Source organism: Andrographis paniculata, unplaced genomic scaffold (assembly GCF_009805555.1).
Source record: "Andrographis paniculata isolate CXL003 unplaced genomic scaffold, ASM980555v1 Contig34END, whole genome shotgun sequence".
In the NCBI taxonomy this organism is placed as follows: domain Eukaryota; kingdom Viridiplantae; phylum Streptophyta; class Magnoliopsida; order Lamiales; family Acanthaceae; genus Andrographis; species Andrographis paniculata.
In genome coordinates, this window is record NW_026137567.1 from 5,124,712 (window position 1) to 5,147,374 (window position 22,663).

At 34.1% G+C, this 22,663-nt stretch overlaps 3 protein-coding genes across 6 annotated transcripts in view; all 3 read left to right on the forward strand.

Moving 5' to 3' along the window:
• LOC127248461 (protein SWEETIE) overlaps positions 1–6,563 on the forward strand; it is a 28,142-nt gene extending 21,579 nt beyond the window's left edge. For all 3 annotated transcript variants that reach the window (XM_051270803.1, XM_051270802.1, XM_051270804.1), the window contains 11 exons: positions 20–220; positions 361–813; positions 2,257–2,322; positions 2,568–2,665; positions 2,747–2,843; positions 3,012–3,135; positions 3,922–4,232; positions 4,301–4,435; positions 4,518–4,682; positions 4,761–4,886; positions 5,390–6,563. In XM_051270803.1, the coding sequence (XP_051126760.1) occupies positions 20–220; positions 361–813; positions 2,257–2,322; positions 2,568–2,665; positions 2,747–2,843; positions 3,012–3,135; positions 3,922–4,232; positions 4,301–4,435; positions 4,518–4,682; positions 4,761–4,886; positions 5,390–6,145 (2,532 nt within the window). In that variant the 3' untranslated portion in view covers positions 6,146–6,563. The remainder of the gene's footprint in view (positions 1–19; positions 221–360; positions 814–2,256; positions 2,323–2,567; positions 2,666–2,746; positions 2,844–3,011; positions 3,136–3,921; positions 4,233–4,300; positions 4,436–4,517; positions 4,683–4,760; positions 4,887–5,389) is intronic.
• Positions 6,564–7,567: 1,004 nt separating this feature from the next.
• On the forward strand, positions 7,568–11,480 carry LOC127248902 (probable dolichyl pyrophosphate Man9GlcNAc2 alpha-1,3-glucosyltransferase). Of its 2 annotated transcripts, none has more exons than XM_051271457.1 (6): positions 7,568–8,027; positions 8,206–8,389; positions 8,514–8,621; positions 9,296–9,457; positions 10,536–10,803; positions 10,900–11,480. In XM_051271457.1, exons 1-6 carry the CDS (start codon positions 7,612–7,614, stop codon positions 11,337–11,339), a joined length of 1,578 nt encoding a protein of 525 aa, XP_051127414.1. In that variant the 5' UTR covers positions 7,568–7,611; the 3' UTR covers positions 11,340–11,480. The 2 variants fall into 2 exon arrangements, with proteins under 2 accessions (XP_051127414.1, XP_051127415.1); XM_051271458.1 differs by having other exon boundaries at positions 10,551–10,803.
• Positions 11,481–18,402: 6,922 nt separating this feature from the next.
• On the forward strand, positions 18,403–20,240 carry LOC127248653 (3-ketoacyl-CoA synthase 6). Its single transcript, XM_051271109.1, has one exon. The coding sequence runs from the start codon at positions 18,540–18,542 to the stop codon at positions 20,037–20,039; it is 1,500 nt and encodes a 499-aa protein (XP_051127066.1). The 5' UTR covers positions 18,403–18,539; the 3' UTR covers positions 20,040–20,240.
• The last annotated feature ends 2,423 nt before the right edge of the window (positions 20,241–22,663 follow it).

Genomic DNA, 22,663 nt, shown 5'->3' on the forward strand with positions numbered 1-22,663 from the left:
TCTCTTTCTGTGGTTTCAGATCAAAGTGCGGCTTCTCACAGTCCACGCATCTCTCAAATGTTACATGTTTGCATTCATAAAGGAGCAGGGTGATAATATTCCAGATGAGTATCTAGCTCTTCTGCCCTTGTTCGCAAATAGTTCAAGCATTCTTGGGGTGTATTGGCTTTCCTTTTTAAAGGACTATTGCTATATTCACTTCCACGTGCATCCGGAAAATGTGAGTTTGGATATTTTTATTTTTCTTTATAATTTTCCTTTTTAAAGGTCTGTTTTTAAATTCTCCAAATATTTGGCGAATTGGATTCTCAGCATGAAGATTCTAACCTTTACTAAACTTACCCTGCTTCCTTCACTCAGTGGAAACCGTTTCTCGATGGAATTCAATCATCTGCTGTGTCAGTTCAGTTGCAACCATGCCTTGAAGAAGCTTGGCCTGTGATTCTTCAAGCACTGGCCTTGGATGCAGTTCCTGCAAATTCTTATAGGAGTGAATATTCTACAACAGAAAGATCAAACAACATCCCATCTTCCGGATACAGCATGGTGGAACTGAAATTAGACGATTTTCAGTTTCTCTGGGGCTTTCTGCTTCTAGTCCTGTTTCAGAAAGAAGTTCCTAACCAAAGAGCGCATATGGTTTCTGCCCATTGGATAAAATCCAAGTTTGGCAATGATATCTCAGAGGATGATTCTATTTCTATATCTTCAAAGTTGAATAATATATTCATTCCTGTGTTTCAATGTCTGTCTACTGAAAGATTCTTCAATTCTGGATTCCTCACTTTGGATTCTTGCAAAGAGTTACTACAGGTACTTATGCATTTATAGTTATTATTTACATCAACTGTATTTTTTTATTAGTGAGAGCTTCTCTTGCTTCACATCCACAAATGGTACCTTTGAGTAATTTTCAATGCCACCTGAATGTAAATTTTATAATGTGAACATCCAGACTATTTTAACAATCTATTATAGCTTTTAGATATTTATTGTCTTCATGTCTTTAAGCTTACAAACAGGTTAAGGGGAGTATGCATGGTTCTAGTGTGTTGGGTGCATCTACTTGTATGAATTGATATTTTTCTATGTATGACATTCTGATTAATCTGAGTGCACAGTGATCAGACATTGACTTTGTGAAACTTACCTTTTTGTAATCTAGTACAGAAATTGAGATTTTCATTCATGCAAAATTAGAATTTTTAATATATCTTCAGTATATTGCCCCTCTCTTAAATTTACCTTAATTCTGTAGGTAAAAATGTGAATAAAAAAAAAGTAATAAAAATAAGGAACATTGATGTTAGCAATTTCAATATCAATATTGGCATCTTGGAGGTTCTTATCAAGTTCTGGATATATCTTCTTGTTATTGGGTTGCTACATGGTTTAATCACTGTGTTTGTGTGTTTGTTCTTGTTTTAATTCATCAAATTTTGTGCAGGTTTAAGTTGTGGAATTTTGCTAAATATCATCTAGAATTATGAAAGGTTTAAATTTTGATTGTGTTTCATTTACTATTGTAATTGTGTTTTATAAAGAGAAATGTTTCTATTTTAATTATTTTATTTAATGAAAATTCAATCCTTTAGTATAATACAAATATTCTTGCTTAGTATCAGCAAGTGAAATGTGTGATAACCCTGTGGCAATGTGACTGAAGTTTGCCTTGTAGCAGCTTCTACCTCTTTGCCCCAGATCAACAGAACAGTTAGATGAAATCCCTGGTGCAGAACATTGTTAAATACATAGATATTCCTGATGTGTTAGGTTACTAGATAGTGATAACCCTGTGGCAATGTGACTGAAGTTTGCCTTGTAGCAGCTGCTACCTGTTTGCCCCCAACAGATCAAGAGAACAGTTTAATGAAGTCCCTGGTGCAAAATATTGTTAAATACATAGATATTCCTGATGTGTTAGGTCACTAGATAGTGATAGATGTTTAATGCAGTGCTTTCTTTCTTATGTATCCACTTGGTAATTATATTTTCATGTATGAATAACCTGATATTTATCATTGTTAACAACTACAAGGGTAAAAAATAGTCTTATATAATTCACTTAAGACATCACTCATGCATTGTTTTAGTTTTGCTGAGTTTCTTCACTGAAGACATTAATACTCATGGGTTGTTTTGTATTATAGAAGAACCTATTAGTTGCATCTCTGTGAAATCTCCATAAACTGCCATCTTGACTGGTTGCAATACCATATCAACTATATCACTCTTTTGATATGGCCATGGATGCAGGTTTTTTCGTATTTGATTTTTGGGGATGATTCTTGGGATTCTCTTGCTGTCTATTTTCTGTCACAGGTAATTATCTTCCTTTTGCCAAAAAATGAATCTCAACTAGCTTGCATATAAAACTGTGAAAATATTTGAACAGTTAGTTCAATTGATTACTTGATTGTGTAAAGCAGTCTCAATTCTGGAATAGATGGACTAATCCTTGAGTTTAATAGGCAGACATAAATGCCTAAACAGTTCTTGCATTTCATTCTAAAGATTTTCTAGCGGTCTTATGGTTTTATCTGTGATTTCTTGGCTGGCATTTGCAGGTTGTTCAGAATTGTCCTAAAGACTTCCTCCTTGTGGAGAATTTTGCATATGTGACTGGAGAACTATGCTTGACATCACTTTTCATAGTCTTGTTAAGGTAGGTATTTGTATCTGTTATTGTTTTCCTAGTTCAGGAAGAACTAATGGCTGAAATCAACTCATGTTACCTTATTTGCAGTGGCAATTTGAACTCTCAATACCCTTCCAAATGGGAAAAAACTCTTTCTGTTGCTCTTATTGCTTCTTCAACACTATTGGAACGGCTAGAAGCGCAGGTATATAATTCCATTCCTAATGATGATTGGTGGATGAGTAGAACTTTATTTAGCCTATGAGTGATTTCAGTTGCACAAGCTTGAGAAGAACCAATTTTCTAAAGTGACCTTTGTGCTTAAAATTCTGCCTCTAATTTGTGAGCCAATTTATTGTTGATGCTGATGCAGCTGGATTTGTTCCTACCGTTTCTCTTGCTTGGTTACAAGTTCATTGGAGAAGCATCAAATGAGATTACCCTCTCAAGAATTAGTGATTTTGTCCAGTCTATTGCTTCCTCGTTAAAGAGACTTGGTAAGTAGAGAATAATATTAGTTTCATGAGAAGGCTTAAAGTCCTTGTTTTTCAACTTGTTTAAGCAGTTTTTATGTGGTTAATTTGTTGACTTTGTTAGGCTTCAGTCTAGTCATGAAGCTTGTCCTGGTTTTATTAGTGCTCTAAAATTTTCTCTGTGCCTAATTTGTGCTAAATGCTCTTAAACCTTTCTTCTTAATGATTACAAAATCCACTTCATAATTCTAGGATTTTATGCAAGCCTCAACTAAGTTGCATGAAATCTGGTTACATATAGTGAATGACGGCCTAGAGACATTCATATTAGTCTTGCTGTTAGCAATTTGTAAAGATTATCAGTATGCGACATTTAGTAATATTAACTCGAATGAGAAGGAATTTAATTAAAGATGCAATAACATATTAATGTAAGTCTTTTTGTTCAAATGAATTTACAATGAGCACAATACCTGTAATTGAACCCTCTTCAATATCAATTTGTTTCAACTGAATGCAACTTAGTCAACATAACAAAGTAGAAGGTTGTTCATTTGTATGAATGGGTGAAGAGGAATCTAGTTGTGATTGTGATTCTTAATGACACTTGGGAAAGGCATAGTAATGATGATGATGATGATGATGATGATAGTTTCATTTACATGTACTTTGCAAGCGGAACACATGTTGCTGATGTAAATAGTTTAAAGCACTCAGTTGATGAGTAAAACTGTAGATGCTGTTGGGTTCCTGAAATGTTATATTGAATAAAGAAGCATGCAACTCGTGCTGATGGTTTCCTTATTACAGGAAACTCTGAGTTTGTGGCTGATGGCACTGCGCAATTGGTATCAGTAACAAGATCCAGTCTCCATGCAACAGCTACTCTGACTAGTGACTGTGTTCGAGAAATTCATCTGCTGGAAAATAAGCGAACCGACATGCACAAGATGCTTCTCCTGAAGTTGGCCTGCTCTGTTGAGCAACTCTTCTCATATACAGCTTTAGCTTTTGATTTTACAATGCCTTATGAATGCAAAGAGCACAATCCTATCCTATCCAGACTGCTTCATCTTGGCATTCAGAGTATCCGCAACATTCTCAGTGATTCTAACATGCAGGTTACTAGATTGTAGATATTTCATGTTTAAGTGTTCACTTGAAATTAATAGCAAGAAGTTGTGTGCAGATTCAAGCTGTTGGCTTGCAAGTTATTAAAGTCAAGCTACAAAAAGGGCTTGCTGCAGAGTGTAATGATTTCTTAATATTTTTTGTTGGGGAGCTCATTGAAGATTTGTTCATCATACTGGAGAAAATATTAGAGGTAATACTAAAAATATTAGAAAAACAAACAGACTCACTGAGATTACATTTGGAAATGCCTCACATTCTGATGTTGATTTCAGAACCCAATTACTCGTGAAGCAGTTGCTGTTGCTGGTGAATGTCTTAAGATCTTGATGCTTCTGCAAACTTTTTTGAAAGGCAGTGAATACCAGAAGTGTTCAATACATCTGTTTTTGGAAGCCATTCTCATGATTTTATCAACATCTGACGGTTTTCTTTCTCAAGTAATGTCTACACACTATAGCCTTTGACTTACATTATGTGTATTTAAATGCACTGCTAATCACCGACACTTATTGCAGGAAGCTAATGATTTGCGAAACATATCCATAAATTTTGTTTCACAACTTGCTCAAATTCCTAGTGCTGCGGCTCACTTCAGGGATATTCTATTAGCAATGCCTGCTGCGCAAAGACAGAAGCTTCAGGTTAGCTTTTTGCCCCTAGCAGTTGAGATTTGACAATCTTTTAAATATACCAGAGATGCATGTTCTGCCATCACCAAGTGGTTTATCAGATAAGATCTCACTCCTGGGATTTTTTACTCGAATTTTGGGTGTGTTACAGTGGGGGATGCAAGTGTTGCTTCAGAAAAAAGTCAAAAAATGAAAAAAGTTCAACTTCTTGCTTCAAGGTTGATAGAAGCAGTAGAACCTTATCTTTCAAATAATCATTGCGATAGTAAAATGACCTCTTTTTTGTGAAGTTGCTGCCATCCTTTACAGTATACTACTGTTTTTGTTATTGTTGGCTTTATGTGATAACAACAGTGCCCAATTGTGTTAAGCATCAACTTGAAGACTTTCTCCTCTCGTTTTTATGCCATTGATGGTAGTAAACATTTTGGTGGTGTTTATGGGTTCTGTGTAGGAAAGTCATTTTAGAAACTGTGAAATAAGTTGTGACTCCTTATTCCACTATATGTTTTCAGGACATTATCCGTGCTTCTGTGATTCAAGATAAGAATCCAAAGCCCATTTCCGCTGGGCCGCCCTTGGTGATAAAGTTACCATCACAGTCAGCACAAAACGAGGAGAAGAAATCCCCCCCATTGGAATCTCCCAAGGCATCTAATGACAGCGGTATAGATGAGGAAGAGGACGAGGACGAGGAAGATGATTGGGATACTTTCCAGTCTTTTCCAGCCTCAGGAAACGAAACAGCTCCAGCTCCAGCTCTAGATCCAGAGGCACCTGCCTCCATGTCGGATACTAATACTAGAGACAGTGGTTTCCATGCATCTGTTTTGCCCTCTCCGAGCAAAGAGGAAAATCTCTATACAGAAGAACTGAAACTTGGTGAAGCTGCAAGGGAGGTTCAAGTTACAGATGGCAGCAATCAGATGGAAGAATCTCCGAATCTGGAAGATGACGAGTTGAATGCTTCTGCCAGCTCTATTAAGGCACAAATGGAACTCAGCAATGAAGATGATCAACCTTCATCAGATATTCCACACACACAAAGCACGGATTTATTCCTGCAAGACATCGGACCTTCCCATGAAAATGTACAAGATTTTCCTGATCCCAAATCTCCCGAATTTCCTGCAGAGCTTGCTGAGCCATCTAGCAAAGAGGGCACAGTCATACCCGGCCCTGGAAACACCGAAGCAGATCATGAACAAGTAAGGCCCACTGCATCAACAGTTGATTCTGATTCTGAAGTGAACACCGGGCAATGCGGATGATAACTTGGAGCATCACAGTAAGATACCTTCACCCTCCAGCTCCTCCAGTGCTGAAGGTGTAGAAAAACTGCCCAATAATTAGTTTGTTTACTTGTCTACCGACGGAGATGCAGATGCAGTTCTGTATTGCAACACGTGGCTGCGGCCGTTGCTATAAAGGTCAGTCTGCGTATTAATCTTCATATGGTGATAGTTAGATGAGTGGCTTTTGTGTTTGGTGTGCATTTGTTTGGCTTAGATGAGTGCCTTCTTGAGTACCAAATCATTTTCAGGTGATTTTTTACTACAGCCATTTCACGATGGCATTTTCCTTGGAATCAATCCCCCTCGTATTATTGTCTTCGATTAATTTTGGAAAACAACTTATTAATACGTTAAAATGTTGCATTTGTGAGTGTGAAATTTTTTATTTTTTTTCGTTGTTGAATATATTACTAGTCGTTATATTACGAATTCATTATTAAAAAAATTTGCTCATTCAAATCATTGTTGCAATATGAGGTTCGTAATTTTATTTATTTATTTTTAAATAACCCATATTTTGTGTTTACTAATAAAAACCATGGAGGATTCAGAATACATTTAAATTAATATGTGCTATCCATTACATTAATAAAATTTGGCCACTCTCAAATATATTTTGCAAAAAAAGTAATCTACTTATCCACAGAAACTCTTAAGTTTGTAATGTAATGTAAAAATAAGAGTGTAATTTTTAAGTATTTACAATTTTTTTGTATGTTTACTAATTTAAAAACTTTGAAGTAAATAAGTCTGCAGCTGAACCTAATACTCTTCAATTACACATAAAAAATATGAATATTTTGAATGAATTAAAAATGAGATTAAATAAAAATCAAACAATTGATAAAAATATTCAAGTAGAAATTATAAAAGAAAAAAAGAACGTTTAAGGCAAGTTTTGATAAGAATAATATCGGTTGTAAAATATTTTTTTAAACATAATTTAATTTTTCGAGGATCAGAGTGAAAAATTTTATCAAAATGATAATGGTAATATTTTGGGTATAATTGAAATGATTACAGAATTTGATATAATAATATAATATTATATTAGACTATTCATTATTATTATCTCAGTCACAAAATTCAAAATAAATTAATTTTTTTATTGGCGGTTTACAATTTTTTAATGAATTAAAAAGTGCACTTAGCTTCAAGTCTTGATATTAATAACACAAGAGGTCAAATGTTATGATAATGGTTCCAGTATGAAAGGTAAATATGGTAGAGTTCAAAAAAATTACTTAATATAAATCCTAAATATTATACAATGCTACGTGCTTGTCATAGTTTAATAAATAAATAAATTAATATCCAATCCGGATCTGAACCGGTACCTATTGGCTATTTTCTACTACTGGAAAAATATCGTTTAATAAATAAATAAATTAATATATATGTATGGATTACTCAGCTGTCCGAAAACCTCAGGGCAAATTACGATGGATCGCCGGAGCCGGAAGACCAACGCCGGCCCCAGCAAGCCCGGGTCAGAAACGGATCCACCCACCAACATCTGGTCATTTGTCGCCGCAAGGAGTACAAAATCTTGGTTTGTCTGCATCAGCCTCTTCGCCGTTTTGATTCGCCTTGCCGTTGCGCTTCACCCCTACTCCGGCGCCGGCACGCCTCCGATGTTCGGGGACTACGAGGCTCAGCGCCACTGGATGGAGATTACGGTCAATCTTCCAGTCAAGGACTGGTATCGGAACACCACAGTCAATGATCTCGCCTATTGGGGCCTCGATTACCCCCCTTTAACTGCGTACCAGAGTTATTTCCATGGAATTCTGTTGAGATTATTCGATCCTCCCTCCGTTTCGCTCGTCACTTCTCGTGGTTACGAGTCCTACATTGGGTATGCACACTGTCTTGTTCGTTCCTCTGAGATTTTTGGATTTCTCAGTTTTGGGTTTTCGATTTGAACTTCTTTTGACTCAATTTATCTCTTCGACTGGCATAACGTGAACCAGAATTTTCCCAATTGCTTCTCAGTCCTTTACCATGAACATTTTTCTTTTTTGGTGTGTGTGTAGGAAGCTGTTGATGAGGTGGACGGTTTTGATGTCTGATGTGATGATATTCTTTCCTGCTGTGCTTTATTTTGCAACTGTGTATTACTCCGGGAAACTTGCCAAGGACAAAACCTACATGGCATGGCACGTGGTGATGATTTTGTTGAATCCATGTCTCATTTTGATAGATCACGGCCATTTTCAGGTATTCTTTGAAATCTACACTAAATTTTTGCAATTTGTGTCGCTCATTGTTAGTGCCTTCTTTGTTTCATTTACATCTTTAATTTCCTTCCATTTTGTTTGATGCCTTTATTGTTTTGTTTCAGTACAATTGTATCAGTTTGGGCCTAACAGTTGCAGCTGTTGCGGCTATTTTATCTAATAAAGACCTTGTTGGCTCCTTTTTGTTCTGCCTTGCTCTCAACCACAAACAGGTGCTTTCAATTGATGATTTCATGTTCCTCTTGAAATTTCTTCCATTTCGAGTGTTTGTATGGTTGAAGATAATCATTCTTTAACCGGAAATCTAAGTTGAAATTTGCTTTGCTATTAATGCCGCATTTGTCAATGACTCAATAGTTAGAGCTTATAGTATGAAACTTAAAACCAAGACATTGTATGTGCTAGTCTTCTTGTAAGATGTTTTAGAAAGTTAAAACACAGTTAACTTGGCCGAAAACAGATTCATGTTAAGCTTAGTTCATAACTTTCATAATTTGGCTTGACATTCAATTAGGTATAATTAGTGTGGTTCTTTAAACTAATTGGGATCCTAGTTGATCTATGATCTCTATTTGGATATTTGATACCAAAAAATGTACACACCTATGCCAATGTAAACTGGACTTGGCCTTATTACAATAGTGAACCACTGAGCTATAAAAACATTCACCAGCCCAAAATAGGCTGCTCCTGGTACTAGCACTACTGGATTTTAGCTCCATATCCGGCACGATAGGAAGTGAAATGATGTGATAAAATAAAGCAAGTTTAATGATGGAAGATGATAATGTTATACCCTAGAAATAGAGAGGTCAGACCCAAAATTTCTTATGCATCGCTATGTACTTTTCCTATGTTTTATTTATTTATTTACTTTCATTTGCAGATGAGTGCATATTATGCACCTGCCTTTTTTAGCTTTCTTTTGGGCAAGTGCCTCAGGCGACATAATCCACTGTTTGAGATTTTGAAACTTGGTTTTGTGGTGATGGGGACCTTTGCTCTTGTTTGGTGGCCGTATCTTTATTCCATTGATGCATTTTTGGAGGTAATAGCTATTTTATAACTCTTGTTCCTCTTCCTATATTTGATTTTTAATACATGTACTCAAGTGATATATATATTTTTTTATATGTATATATATATATATTTTTATGTATGTAGTCAAATTAGCTTCGGCATATATAATGTGCAGCATGCCCACATAGATAATACTGAAGTAATATTTATCTTAATTGAGGATAGGGGGCTTCACGTTATCCTTTACGCCTTACATATTACGATGTTCATCATATTACACCCTTAGAACATCTACACAAGTTTTAGTGTACAGATTTTTCAAGAACTTCCATTATAAAAAAAATTGTTTTGAAAGTTGGCCTCACAATATTTCTTATTGTTGTTAAATTAATGTGAATGTTTTAGCTGCAACATTAACTTATTGATTCCCTATAACTCACACTGTTGAATCCTCCATAGGGAAGTAGAATGATACTATTTCTTCCGTCCCAATACTATTTCTATGTTTACTTTGGGCATGATTTTTAGGTAGTATAATTTTCAATGTTTTTCTTATTGTTTTACCCATACTTTTTATTTGGAATGATTTTTTTAATTGTATTTAGAAAGTTAAAAGAGGAAAAATTTGGTATAGATAAAGGAAAGTTCCAAAAATTTTGGGACATCCTAAATTAGAAATAATAACAAAAGATTTGAGACGGGGTACTACTATTTTTTAATTGGAGTGTTATAATGGACTGTTGATTTAGCAATTTCTTCAAAAAAAACTGAAAGTGTCAATACCCGATGTCGTCATAGATAACTGTGACCGTAATGGGAACTGTTTCTTCCCCTGCCCTGTTCTCCCCCAACCTCAAATGAAGTAGGGAATGCTGTTATCTGAAGAACTTCAGATGTGAATTTTGCCACCTGTAGTTTTCCCCTGTTCCTATTGTCTGGATTAATGGATCCATGACTGCAGGGAGACATCATATGGCCCTCTTATGTCTATATCTTTGAATCTTAGTACAGATAATGTCACATAAAATTTCGTATTCGTGTCAGAAGAATTGTTAACACTTGCCTTGGACAATTGTATACATGCATTGATGATTGATATTTCAAAGAAATGCTTGGAGCAGGTTCTTTCTCGCTTAGCTCCCTTTGAGAGAGGCTTATATGAGGATTATGTAGCAAATTTATGGTGTGCCACTTCAATCATCATTAAGTGGAAGCAATTGTTCTCCACGGACACATTGAGGCTTTTTTGTCTCGCCGCTACTGCTTTGAGTTCTCTTCCTTCTATGATTCAGCTCGTGTGGTCTCCAACAAAGCTTGGTTTTTTACATGGATTGGCAAATTGCTCTTCCGCATTCTATCTATTCTCCTACCAAGGTACACCCCAGAAGCATTTTATGTTTTGGATACCTCATTTTCACGTTTAGTGTTTCGATCCCTTGTAATTGATGGCTAAACTGAAAACTGTTCCAGTACACGAGAAATCCATCCTGCTTCCACTCCTGCCTGCGAGTTTCTTGGCCATGGAAGAACCCTTTATTTTCCAGTGGTTGATATTTCATGGTTTGCTCTCGATGTTCCCTCTCCTAAAGCGTGACAAACTGGTAATACCATATACTGCTCTATATCTCCTATTCATCCTTCTCTACCGTGCTCCCGGTGGAAGAAATGATACAAAAGAGACAGATTCCATTTCCTCGATTTTAAAGTCAGTCTCTTTCGCCATTTCGATTTTGCTTCACATGATCTACATGGCTATTACCCCTCCTGATAAGTACCCTTTCTTATTTGAAGCTATAATTATGATGTTCTGTTTCGCTCAGTTTTTGTTGGTTTTTATATATCTTAACACTAAGCAGTGGCAATTTTCTGAGAATCCCATCCAACCTGACACCAAGAAGAAAAAACTGTAATTTTAGGATTAACATTTACTTAGAAAAAAACATAGTTTGAACTCTCCATAATTTGAATGGATTGGAATATTTTTCTTGAGGCCCTTTGAGGATCTCTATCTGTATGCCTTTACTTTATTAACAATCCCAGTTTCCATGGTACGGGTTTTGGCATGCTTCGAATAACCTTTGTTAACTAACTGATAAATGCGTCTTGTGGTGATCCTACGTAATAACATACGTATTTGCTTTAGCCCAATAAATTCGTGCTTGTTTGGTTACGTCTGCGCACATGGACTTGTTTGTTGTTTCATTTTCAACAAGTGGATCATTTACTCATTTTAGTACAGTAGCGCCGAAGATGAGAAGCTACCGATATGCTCTGGGACCCTGCTCCCCGGGCAAACATGCCAGTTTGACTACACCTGTCTATAAACGTGTGTATGTATATATATATATATATATATGGTTATGCATGACCAGACCAGACCGGTGCTGGCAAAGCATGCTGCAGGTTTTTTCGAAGTGTCGTAGCGTAGGCAAAGTTGTTCATTAACTGTTTTTTTTCTTTATGTGTGGAGCATAGCCAGCTTGATTTCAGAGAAACCTGTAGGGCATGCTTCATTCATTGAGTAACTTGATGATATTTGGTGTGGTCATATTTATTTTATTTTATTTTGTATATTTGCTGTCAAGTTTAGTTTGAGGTCATTTTCCCAATTAATTTGATCATGTGTCTCAGCTTTTGTCCATTTCTGTGCTATCTTCTTTGCTAAATCAATACACTTGCTGCTTTCTTGTTATTGCTTTGCCCAATTCATTCTAGCAATTTCTTAATTGTGTGAATTAATTGCATTGATTGAAATTGAACAGATGACAGGCATAAATAGGATGGTAAAGTTTTCTTAGATGTAGTTTATGTGTGCACACTATTATATATTAGGACATGGAATTGATGTATGGATGGATGGATCCTATGACAATTGTCCCTATGTGTTTAATTTCCATCTTTGTCAACTTATTTATTACACCTACAATGATGAAATTAAATAAAATAAAATTGATTGAAATGTATGGGAAAATCAAATCAAAAATTGGGGGGTCCCTTTAGGGTAGGTAGAGCATGCCCATTGCCCCCCCTATTGCTTGATTCTATCTTTGAGCCCCCAACAGTGCCACTGCAAAATATGATTCATGCAACAACAATTAGGAATTATAAGAGGGAAAGAACAAAAATAAAAAATAAAAAATATAATGGAAGTATTGGAAAGTTAACAAGACAACTTTTCAAGATTGTTGATTGAGAAAGTGGTAAATGAAATAGTTCCCATATTTAGGGAGGCAGCCACTCTATGGCCTAAAAGGGAGATCCCATGTAAATAAACGATCCAGATTCAGTGTTACTGTTATTATTTTATTTTATTTTTAATGAAATTAAGTTTATATTTTATACAGAATTTGGAAATAAATATGGTTAAGATATATATGAAAAATGGTCCAATTCAAATACTTGACCAATAATAATAAATGAATTGAGAAGAACAATAATAATAATTGTAGTAGAAAAGAAACGTAGAAGAGTGGAAGTAATATGAATACGATATATATATATATATATAATATGAATACGATATATATATATATATAATATGAATACGATATATATATATGTGTGTGTGTGCATGTAATAGTGAGGTCTGTCTGAGTCAGAGTAGTTGGAAGTTGGATTACAAAGCTTGACACGCCTCCTCGTCCTCATCCTCACCTTCTTCTTCTTCTTTAATTTACATTAATATATATATATATATATATGATGATATTCATATGGATGGATGAGTTATAAATGCAAATCGTATGTACGAGTTGACATTTTGCCACGTTGACCAACTACTAAAAGTCCTCGCTTACCCTTTTCTTTTTTTTTTTTTTTTTTTTCACCCTTTAAAATATCACAAAAAACCCTCTTCTATTTCACACTTTGATTGCCCATGCATGCATGCATGCATATATATATATATATATATATATGTTATTTAGCCATAATTAGCATAGTATTTATATTTTGTTAACATATAATTCATATTGTTGGTTTATGCTTCATGTATTGCTACAATATATTTTGTACATGCTCCAATATATATATATATATATGAATAATTTTGTTGTACATATTTGAAAAAGTTAGTGTGTATTTACACACACATATCTACATACATATGTTGTATGTATTATGTATGTATGTATGGATAACAGTAGATTAAGGGGTGGTGTGCCTGAAATTGAAAGGTAATGAGATATAAAGAAAGATGATGAAGGCAACCTATAACTACTTTGGTGGAGCATAGCAGCTTTCATTAATTAGAGGACCAACTGCCAATTAAATTCCATCTTAAATAAATAATAATTCAAATTATTAAACAATATAATCTGTAAATCACAACCCTAATTAGTCCCTTTTATTTAACTTTCCACACTCATCATTTTCATACATCAATTCAATATATCATTAATTCTCTTAAAGTCTATATGTAACCATGCATTCAAGTCATCTTTTTTATTTGTGCATGCATGAAAAACTCATGTTTCTATTATAAGATATATATTCTGATACAAATTAAATTGAAAAAGAGGATCCTGGATTAATAACATTCAAATTTATCCATGCATGTCCAATAGTGTATTACATATTCTATTAATTGAAATGTTTGTATTTAGGAAAAATAAATATGAAAACCCATTGTTGCTATGTCTTATTATCTCATATAAATTAAAATCTACCAAATATATATATATAGGTATATAAAGAATGAAAAGTAGCACTTACACATATATAGCTACACTACGTACTAATTATTAGCTATTGATTTAATTCATCTTTATTATGAATCCATTTGGTTTTCAAGTATTTAACCATGGTGATTAATTAACTAGGGTTGTTATATAATATGAATGTACCTTAAGATTCATACATTATAAATGTAACGAATTATTGGTTTTACTAGCACATATCTAACCCTAATTATAACACAATTTTTGGTTCAAGAACGTGAGGGAGGAACTAATTATTATAATTATAATTCTAATCGAAAGAAAAACCTAATATTAATTATTTGCAGGATTATTATTATTTTATATAACAAAAAAATGTGTATACTAATTAAGGAATTCAATGAACATGAGCCGTTATAATTAGTGTTTGAAAAGTTACGCTTCAATTCTATCAGTTTTCTTCAAAGTGGCACAAGATTTATTTAATGTCGAATTATTGGTGTTAAAAAATACTAATAATCTAGCTTCATAAATTTATTGACAAATCATATATTACAAAAATGGGATTAAAGTGGCTTGGAATTAAAGAATCATGCATATTTTGTGAGGGAAGAAAAAAAAAAAACATTTGAGAACCAAGATTAGATGGCTATTAATTAAATTTGATAATGTAATTTAATTCAAACCACATGCAATGCCTATGAGATATAATATATATATATATATATATATAGGTTTATGATGTTGATCCTACAAAGTAAATATGGGGTCATTAGCTTGTGGTTATGCATCAATTGATTGATGTTGAATTATTCGTTTGATTGATATATTAAATTAATTCTTTTGTAAAATTAGTTAGATTATCTTGTCCATTATTAGTTACAATAATTTATGGCTCATTTAAGTCCTCTCAACATTAAGATAGTGACAAAGACAACAAGAGAAAGTACTATAATATGCATGTGTTATTAAAAAAACTGTATAGTTATCATCAAGAAATTTATAACAAAATAACTTTTACCCAAGGAAAAAAATAAATATATATATATATATATGTTTATGTAAGGTTTGGAGTGTGTCACATGTATACATAAAACTTCCATGACAAACATTCATATTATTTGTATTTCAAAGGCTAAACATCCTAATATTATCCTAAAGAGAAATTTTTATTTTTTATCCTTTCGTTTGATTTTTTTCTTATGTTTATGGTAAATTTGTTTTATGATTCAATAAATCGATTTTAGCATGATGCTACATATACATATATTTAACATGACAAGCTTAATTCTTTGAAAAGTTAATTTCGAGAATATATTTCTAATATGCTTGCTGTTACATTTCACGATCGAGGAAATTGTTAAAAGTACTTCTTGACGATATATAATTTCCATGCTATGATTCCCATATTCGAACTTCATATTTTTATTCAAGTAGTGATATTTAATTGTTGGTTCTCGAAATTACTTATTGCAAAGAAATTTTAGGGTTAGGGCCTTAGGATTTTTTAGGTTTTAGAGACCATAAGATTATTCTATATATGTACATGTATTAATATTGAATATTCTTTTGGAATAATTTTTGGCATTTTGTAGATTAATGGTTCCTTTTATTTTGGAAAAAAAAAATGCGGTTCAATATAATGATTGCGATATATGATCTTGTGAAGGAAATTACGTATGGACTAGTGCGCGAAACCAATAGGGTTTAGTGAAAATACTACACTAGAAAATGAGATTGAAATTTTACCCGAGATTTAGTATTCTGATTTTTTTAGTTTTTTATGGATATGAAGGAATAAACCGAGGTATACATGCTTGTTTTGTGTTTAAACCTGTCGGACATAATTAAAAAAAAAAAAAAAGAGTTGACAATTTTACGGATTGGATACTTGTACTAGTGTCGGCATCACTGGGTGGTCATGTGATTAATTAGCTTCTTTGTCCCTACGAAAATATGGAAATTTAATAACAAAATATTATATGAAAAAGAGATTGAACATTGACAAATAAAAAATATCTAATGGATATTTGAATCTTCTTGTGTTTCTTCACAATAAGTGATCAGTTATGTTTTCCTCGTCTCTATTATAACAAAACCCTTCGTCATCTCAAATATTTGTTCGATAATCATATATCGAATTTGCTTTACTAATTCTGAGAGTGTTTTGCGATCATATTATATTGTTAATTTGTATCGGATAATTTCTGTTAATTAAATCTTAATACTAATTTGTTAAAAGATTTATCAAATACGAATTTGCATGCATATGTTTTTTTTTTTTTTCATCTCTCTCTAATTTAATTTCATTGAAGCAATCCATATCACTGTTGATCTAAAAGTTGAAATTGATAAAATTCTACACTGTTCTATTTGATTGGACAATATATATATATATATTGTCAACTTTCGTATTGAATAAATTTGATGGCTGGTCTCAACTAAAATTTGTACACCCAAACAAGTAACAATAATTAAATTCAAACAAACACATAATTTTTATTTATACAGTAATTAGTTAATTAATTGGATGTTAGGTTTAGGTGTAAGTTTCATGGTAGAAAATTATGCTTGATCGAAGTAATGAACTCCAACTGAATGATCTGGACATAAGCAAAAATAATGGCATGATTTTTTTGCATGATACAAAAATATCAATAAAAATAAATCAAACATAAGAGTTGCTACAATATTTGATCCTCTGTGAATCTGTCTATGTACCCAATAAATAATTTAATTTTAATTATATATTGGTTAGGAAATTAAAATCGTACACTCTATGTGAGCTAACGTAACAGTGATTCAGGTTTTTAAATAATATGACAAAGTTCAATAAAAATATATTATTTGGAAGAATCTATAAATAAATAAATATATATATATATATATATGTTCTGAGATGCCAGATTTGGGGCTGATAATTATTTAATTTGGCTTCCTGAAATCGATTAAGGTGCAAAAATAGGAAGTGGTATACACATAAATAAATAAATAATATATAGTTTCCAGAAGAAGTAGATACAACATTTCACACACATATACATATACATATATATACTCTAAGAGAGAGAGAGAGAGAGAGAGAGAGAGAGAGAGGGATGAGGTAGGGCCAACATTTCAATTTATTAGCCACTACTTAACCAACAACCACCCCCCAACCGGGGAATTAATATTAATATTAATTATAATAACGATGATGATGATAATATTATTATTCTTAATAAAATTAATAATTTATTTGATTTTTCTTCACCAGCCAGCCAAGCCAGTCAGTATGACCATGCAATCCAGAACCTTTGACTATTTTTACTGTTGACTCAACTTACTGATCATCAATTGACTTCTTTGTCAACTTGTACGTTATTTTTATTACTCTTTGGAATATTTTATTTTATTTTTGCTGTGAAACAAAGTTGTATGAGATGTGGATCATCGATGATTGAGAAATAATAAATTATAGTAACTAACTAAATAACTAACTGGTAACCAAAAACTCTTACATAGGTAGTTTTTTTTGGACTTACCTTTGTGGACGTCAATGGTTAGTTGTACGTTAATTTCTATTTTTTGAATAATTAATAATGATGATTTAAGTTCTTCTCGTAATCAATCATTTCCGTTTGTCGTCTTCCTCTTTTATAAAAAATAATAATAATATTTTTATTTTTTATTTTTCTTTGTGTTAATGGAGCGGCAATGGCTAACCTGCAGCTCATTTATATATATATTTGTTCCTACAACTGCCACTGCCACTGCTGACCAGGAATTATGATGTAGTAACTAGTTCTGATGAAACGTTGTATGTATGCATGTATGTATGTATGTGTGTGTACACGTACCCATCGATCTTTATTTGATCGTTCATCTGCTGCATATCAAAATTGTACACTACTCACTGCATGTAGTTTCGAGATTTTTAATTATAAAGAAGTGGATGGTCGCGAATTGGATAAACGAGGCAATGGAAAGTACTGGAAGGGAGGTTAGGCAGTGTGGCTGGAAAGAACGTATTATTATGATTATTATTATGATTATTATTATTATTATTATATATACATACGTGGACACATATAATATAAACAAATATATATATATATACAGTATTACTTTGATTTACTATTATCTATAATTTAATTTAATGTATGGTATGGTATTATAACGTAGGCTGCAACAGCTAAGAGAGCGTTGTGTGACGTGAAGTGTTCATTAAATCTTCCTACCTACCACCTCCACCTCCACCCCCCCACCCATCCTTCCTCTTCCCCCGCCCTTTATATGCCCTGCCTATCTTCCTCCACTCCCCGCCTCCTATTCTTCATTTTATTAATTCATTAATTAATATTACAATCCCCTCCCTCTCTCTCTTTCTCTCTCACAGATACACCGATACACACACTTTAATTTTCTCTCTCTCTCTCTCTCTCTCACAGCTCCATACATCGAAGAAAGAAAATGCCGGCGGCGGCGGCGGCGGCGCACAGCTTCTCCTCCTCCGTGAGGCTCAAGTACGTGAAACTAGGGTACCAGTACCTGGTGAACCACATCCTCACCTTCATCCTCGTCCCCGTCATCCTCGCCGCCGCCCTCGAACTCCTCCGCCTCGGCCCACACGACCTCCTCGCCATCTGGCGCTCCCTCCAGCTCGACCTCCTCCACATCCTCTGCTCCGCCTTCCTCCTCCTCTCCATCGCCACCGTCTACTTCATGTCCAAGCCCCGCTCCATCTACCTCCTCGACTACTCCTGCTACAAACCCCCCGTCACCTGCCGCGTCCCCTTCTCCACCTTCATGGAACATTCCAGACTCATCCTCAAAGACAACCCTAAGTCCGTCGACTTCCAAATGCGCATCCTCGAACGCTCCGGCCTCGGCGAGGAGACCTGCCTCCCGCCGGCGATTCATTACATCCCTCCGACGCCGACCATGGAAGCCGCCAGGGGCGAGGCCCAGATCGTCATCTTCTCCGCCATTGATGCTCTCATGGAGAAGACCGGAATCCGGCCCAAGGACATCGACATTCTTATCGTTAATTGCAGCCTGTTTTCTCCGACGCCGTCGCTGTCGGCGATGGTGGTGAACCAGTACAAGCTGCGGAGCAACATCAAGAGCTACAATCTCTCCGGCATGGGCTGCAGCGCCGGCCTGATCTCCATTGATTTAGCTCGCGATTTGCTCCAAGTTCACCCCAATTCCTACGCCCTCGTCGTCAGCACCGAAATCATCACCCCCAATTACTACCAGGGATCGGAGCGGGCAATGCTCCTCCCCAATTGCCTCTTCCGGATGGGCGGCGCCGCCATCCTCCTCTCCAACAAAAGCCGGGAGAGCCGCCGCGCCAAGTACAAGCTCGTCCACGTCGTCCGGACCCACAAAGGCGCCGACGACAAAGCCTACCGCTGCGTCTACGAGCAGGAGGACCCTCAGGGGAAGGTCGGAATCAATCTGTCGAAAGACCTGATGGTGATCGCCGGCGAGGCTCTGAAATCGAACATCACCACCATCGGCCCGCTGGTCCTGCCGGCGTCGGAGCAGCTCCTCTTCCTCTTCACCCTAATCGGCCGGAAAATCTTCAACCCCAAATGGAAACCCTACATTCCCGATTTCAAGCAAGCCTTCGAGCACTTCTGCATCCACGCCGGCGGCCGCGCCGTCATCGATGAGCTCCAGAAAAACCTCCAGCTCTCGTCGGAGCACGTCGAAGCTTCCCGGATGACTCTCCATCGCTTCGGCAATACGTCGTCGTCTTCCCTCTGGTACGAGCTGAGCTACATCGAATCTAAAGGGCGGATGCGGCGGGGCGACCGCGTCTGGCAGATCGCCTTCGGCAGCGGATTCAAGTGCAACAGCGCCGTCTGGAAGTGCAACCGCACCATTAAAACTCCGGTCGACGGCCCATGGAAGGACTGCATCGACAGGTATCCCGTCCACATTCCAGAAATCGTCAAGCTCTGATCATCCGCCATTAAAGAGGGCAACAACCAAGGTCGATTAATTCCATACATACAATTAAAGATTTACAATATACATATATATTATTTATATATATATATATATATCGTCATATATATCTATATCATATTGGAAAGTGAATCAATTACTGTATGTGCTATTCTCTCCAGAAATTGTTGATGATCCATGTTTAATTTTCTCTCATTATCATTAATTAGGGTTTTAGATTGATTTTCCCCACTTTAATTTTCAAATTTCAAACGACATTTGACATTAAATCGACGGATCCCTGAATAGTGTTCTTACACACATATATGAAAAAGGGCACACATAGATGGATAGTAAATTAAAGTTGCATTTAATACAAGAAAGATTCAATCAACCTCAGGCTAGCTGTAAACAGACTGCTTCTTCACACAGAATTTAAGAGTGACAGACACTTGATGCTGGATATATATATAATTGTGGTTCCTATAAATGTCAATTTTTATTTAAATAATTATAATTATTGATGAAAATTGAAAAAGGTAAGATGAGGTAAGGTAAGTTAGGTTAAGAGATAAATTGAAGTCACATGAATTATATGCACCCTTTCCATGTCCTATTCATACACTCCACAGAAAGGTCATGGATAAGTTTACTTTTTTATTGACTTGTTCTATGTATATATATATAATGTGTTTAAGTTAAAATTCCGCCGTAGGATCTAGATTGGACGGCCCCGATTAAATGAAATTAAATCGATTATTTTGTTGAATTTGGACACATGTAAGATAATTAAATGCTGTCACCAACTTTGAGTAATACAATTATGCAAAAAGGTATATATATGTACAGCTGCAAGGACTATGCATTTAATTTATCAAAACTACTACTGCTGCTATATATAAAATTCAAATTGCAGTAAATGTATGTCATTAATGTTTAACCCAGCTGGCTAATCACACCTTTAAATACATTTTTTATACATATATTTAAATTTTATTAACCTTTCTACCTCTATATATCAATATGCATGCATGATTAATTATTTAATTAGGAAGAGATGGAGATTATTTTGGTTCTTATTAAATAGAATTAGTACAATACTATTAGAATTCAGCATTTTGTGTAGATATTACAATTCATAATATTATTCAAATAAATTATATAAGATAATATTAACATTTAGAACAAAAATTACTTCTGATAAATCAGTTCAATTCATCTGCATGGAATGAATTATATATTATTCATAATTAGTGAATTATTAAATAAGATTTTAATCAATCTCGAATTTTAATAAGTTAACAGAGTGATTAGATTTAATAAAATAATATTATATACTTTAATTATGCAAAATGAACGCGTAATTTCACGATCACGAGTCTATCACATACCACCGTATTTTTGTTTTATTTGTTTTGGAAATGGTACTGATTGTAAATGTTATATATATATATATATATAAATATGTAGTTAGTATTATAATTTTATGAAGTTACATAATGCGAAGCGACATAATAATAATAATAATAATAATAATAATAATAATAATAATAATAATCATTTATGCATCGGAAAATTGGGCCTGCAAATTTTGAACATGGGCCCAAATACGAATCAGGGTCAACCACTCTTTAATCATTGCTATTCTTTCCCAAAATTGTGTTCTTAAGACACTATTTACCTACGTATCTTTGATTTGATATTGTTCAATATTTATTTTTATCTAAAAAGTCACGTGGAAATAAAACTAGCAAAATAGAGTTGATATAAATATTACATTCGTTCCAATATGTTTTCTACGTCTATTTTTAAATGATTTTCTAGACGATATAATTTTAATTGTTTTATACCTTTTTGCTCTTTATTTAAAAAATAAATAATAATGTTATAAATTGGATTTGAAGTGGTAAAAGAAGAAAACTCAAGTAAAACAAAGAAAAGTTACAAATATTTTAAAATATTCTAAATTTAAAATAATATCAAATATATTCTGATCGAAATCGTATCGTGTGAAATCAATTATAGGATGTGAATGTGAATAATTATAATGTTGATTGGGCAAGTAATTATAAAAATATATTTATTGTCCTGAAATCAATTATAAGATGTGTCGGTGGTGTGAGATTGTCTAATGTGTTGGTAATTCACATTCACATACTATATTTATATAATATTAATATAAGTAATGTATTGTTTATGTGTGTCTTATATATTGTTTATATTCTATTTAATTCTTTATTATTTTCCAATCTATCCATCACAAATTCTAAAACAGTCTCAAAACATATCTAAATGTACATGTAATCATATATATAGTACTACTCTATTTATAAGAAATAATTAAATAAATGGTTAATCTATACGTATCAAGGCTTAGTATTTACTCCCTCCGTCCCATGTAATACGAGTGTATTACCGTAGACACGGAAATTTAGATAAAGTATAATTAGTAAATAATTAAGAAGTATATTAGTAAAAATAATTATTATTTAGTAAAAATAATTATAGATTAAAATTAAGATAAGTAAATAGTTTAATTAAAATTAAAAAAATTATAAAATTTAAAATGCGATTAAAATGCATAATTATATTTTCAAAAATAAAAATGAAAAGTAATGTGGGACGAACGAAAATAGAAA

Bases quoted from the DNA above. Each gene is read 5' to 3' on its own strand.
- LOC127248902 (XM_051271457.1), top strand. From the start codon at position 7,612: ATGGATCGCCGGAGCCGGAAGACCAACGCCGGCCCCAGCAAGCCCGGG. The intron at 8,028-8,205 runs GTATGCACACTG...GTGTGTGTGTAG, and splicing joins GGTTACGAGTCCTACATTGG to GAAGCTGTTGATGAGGTGGA. The intron at 10,804-10,899 runs GTACACCCCAGA...AAACTGTTCCAG, and splicing joins CTATCTATTCTCCTACCAAG to TACACGAGAAATCCATCCTG.
- LOC127248653 (XM_051271109.1), top strand. From the start codon at position 18,540: ATGCCGGCGGCGGCGGCGGCGGCGCACAGCTTCTCCTCCTCCGTGAGG.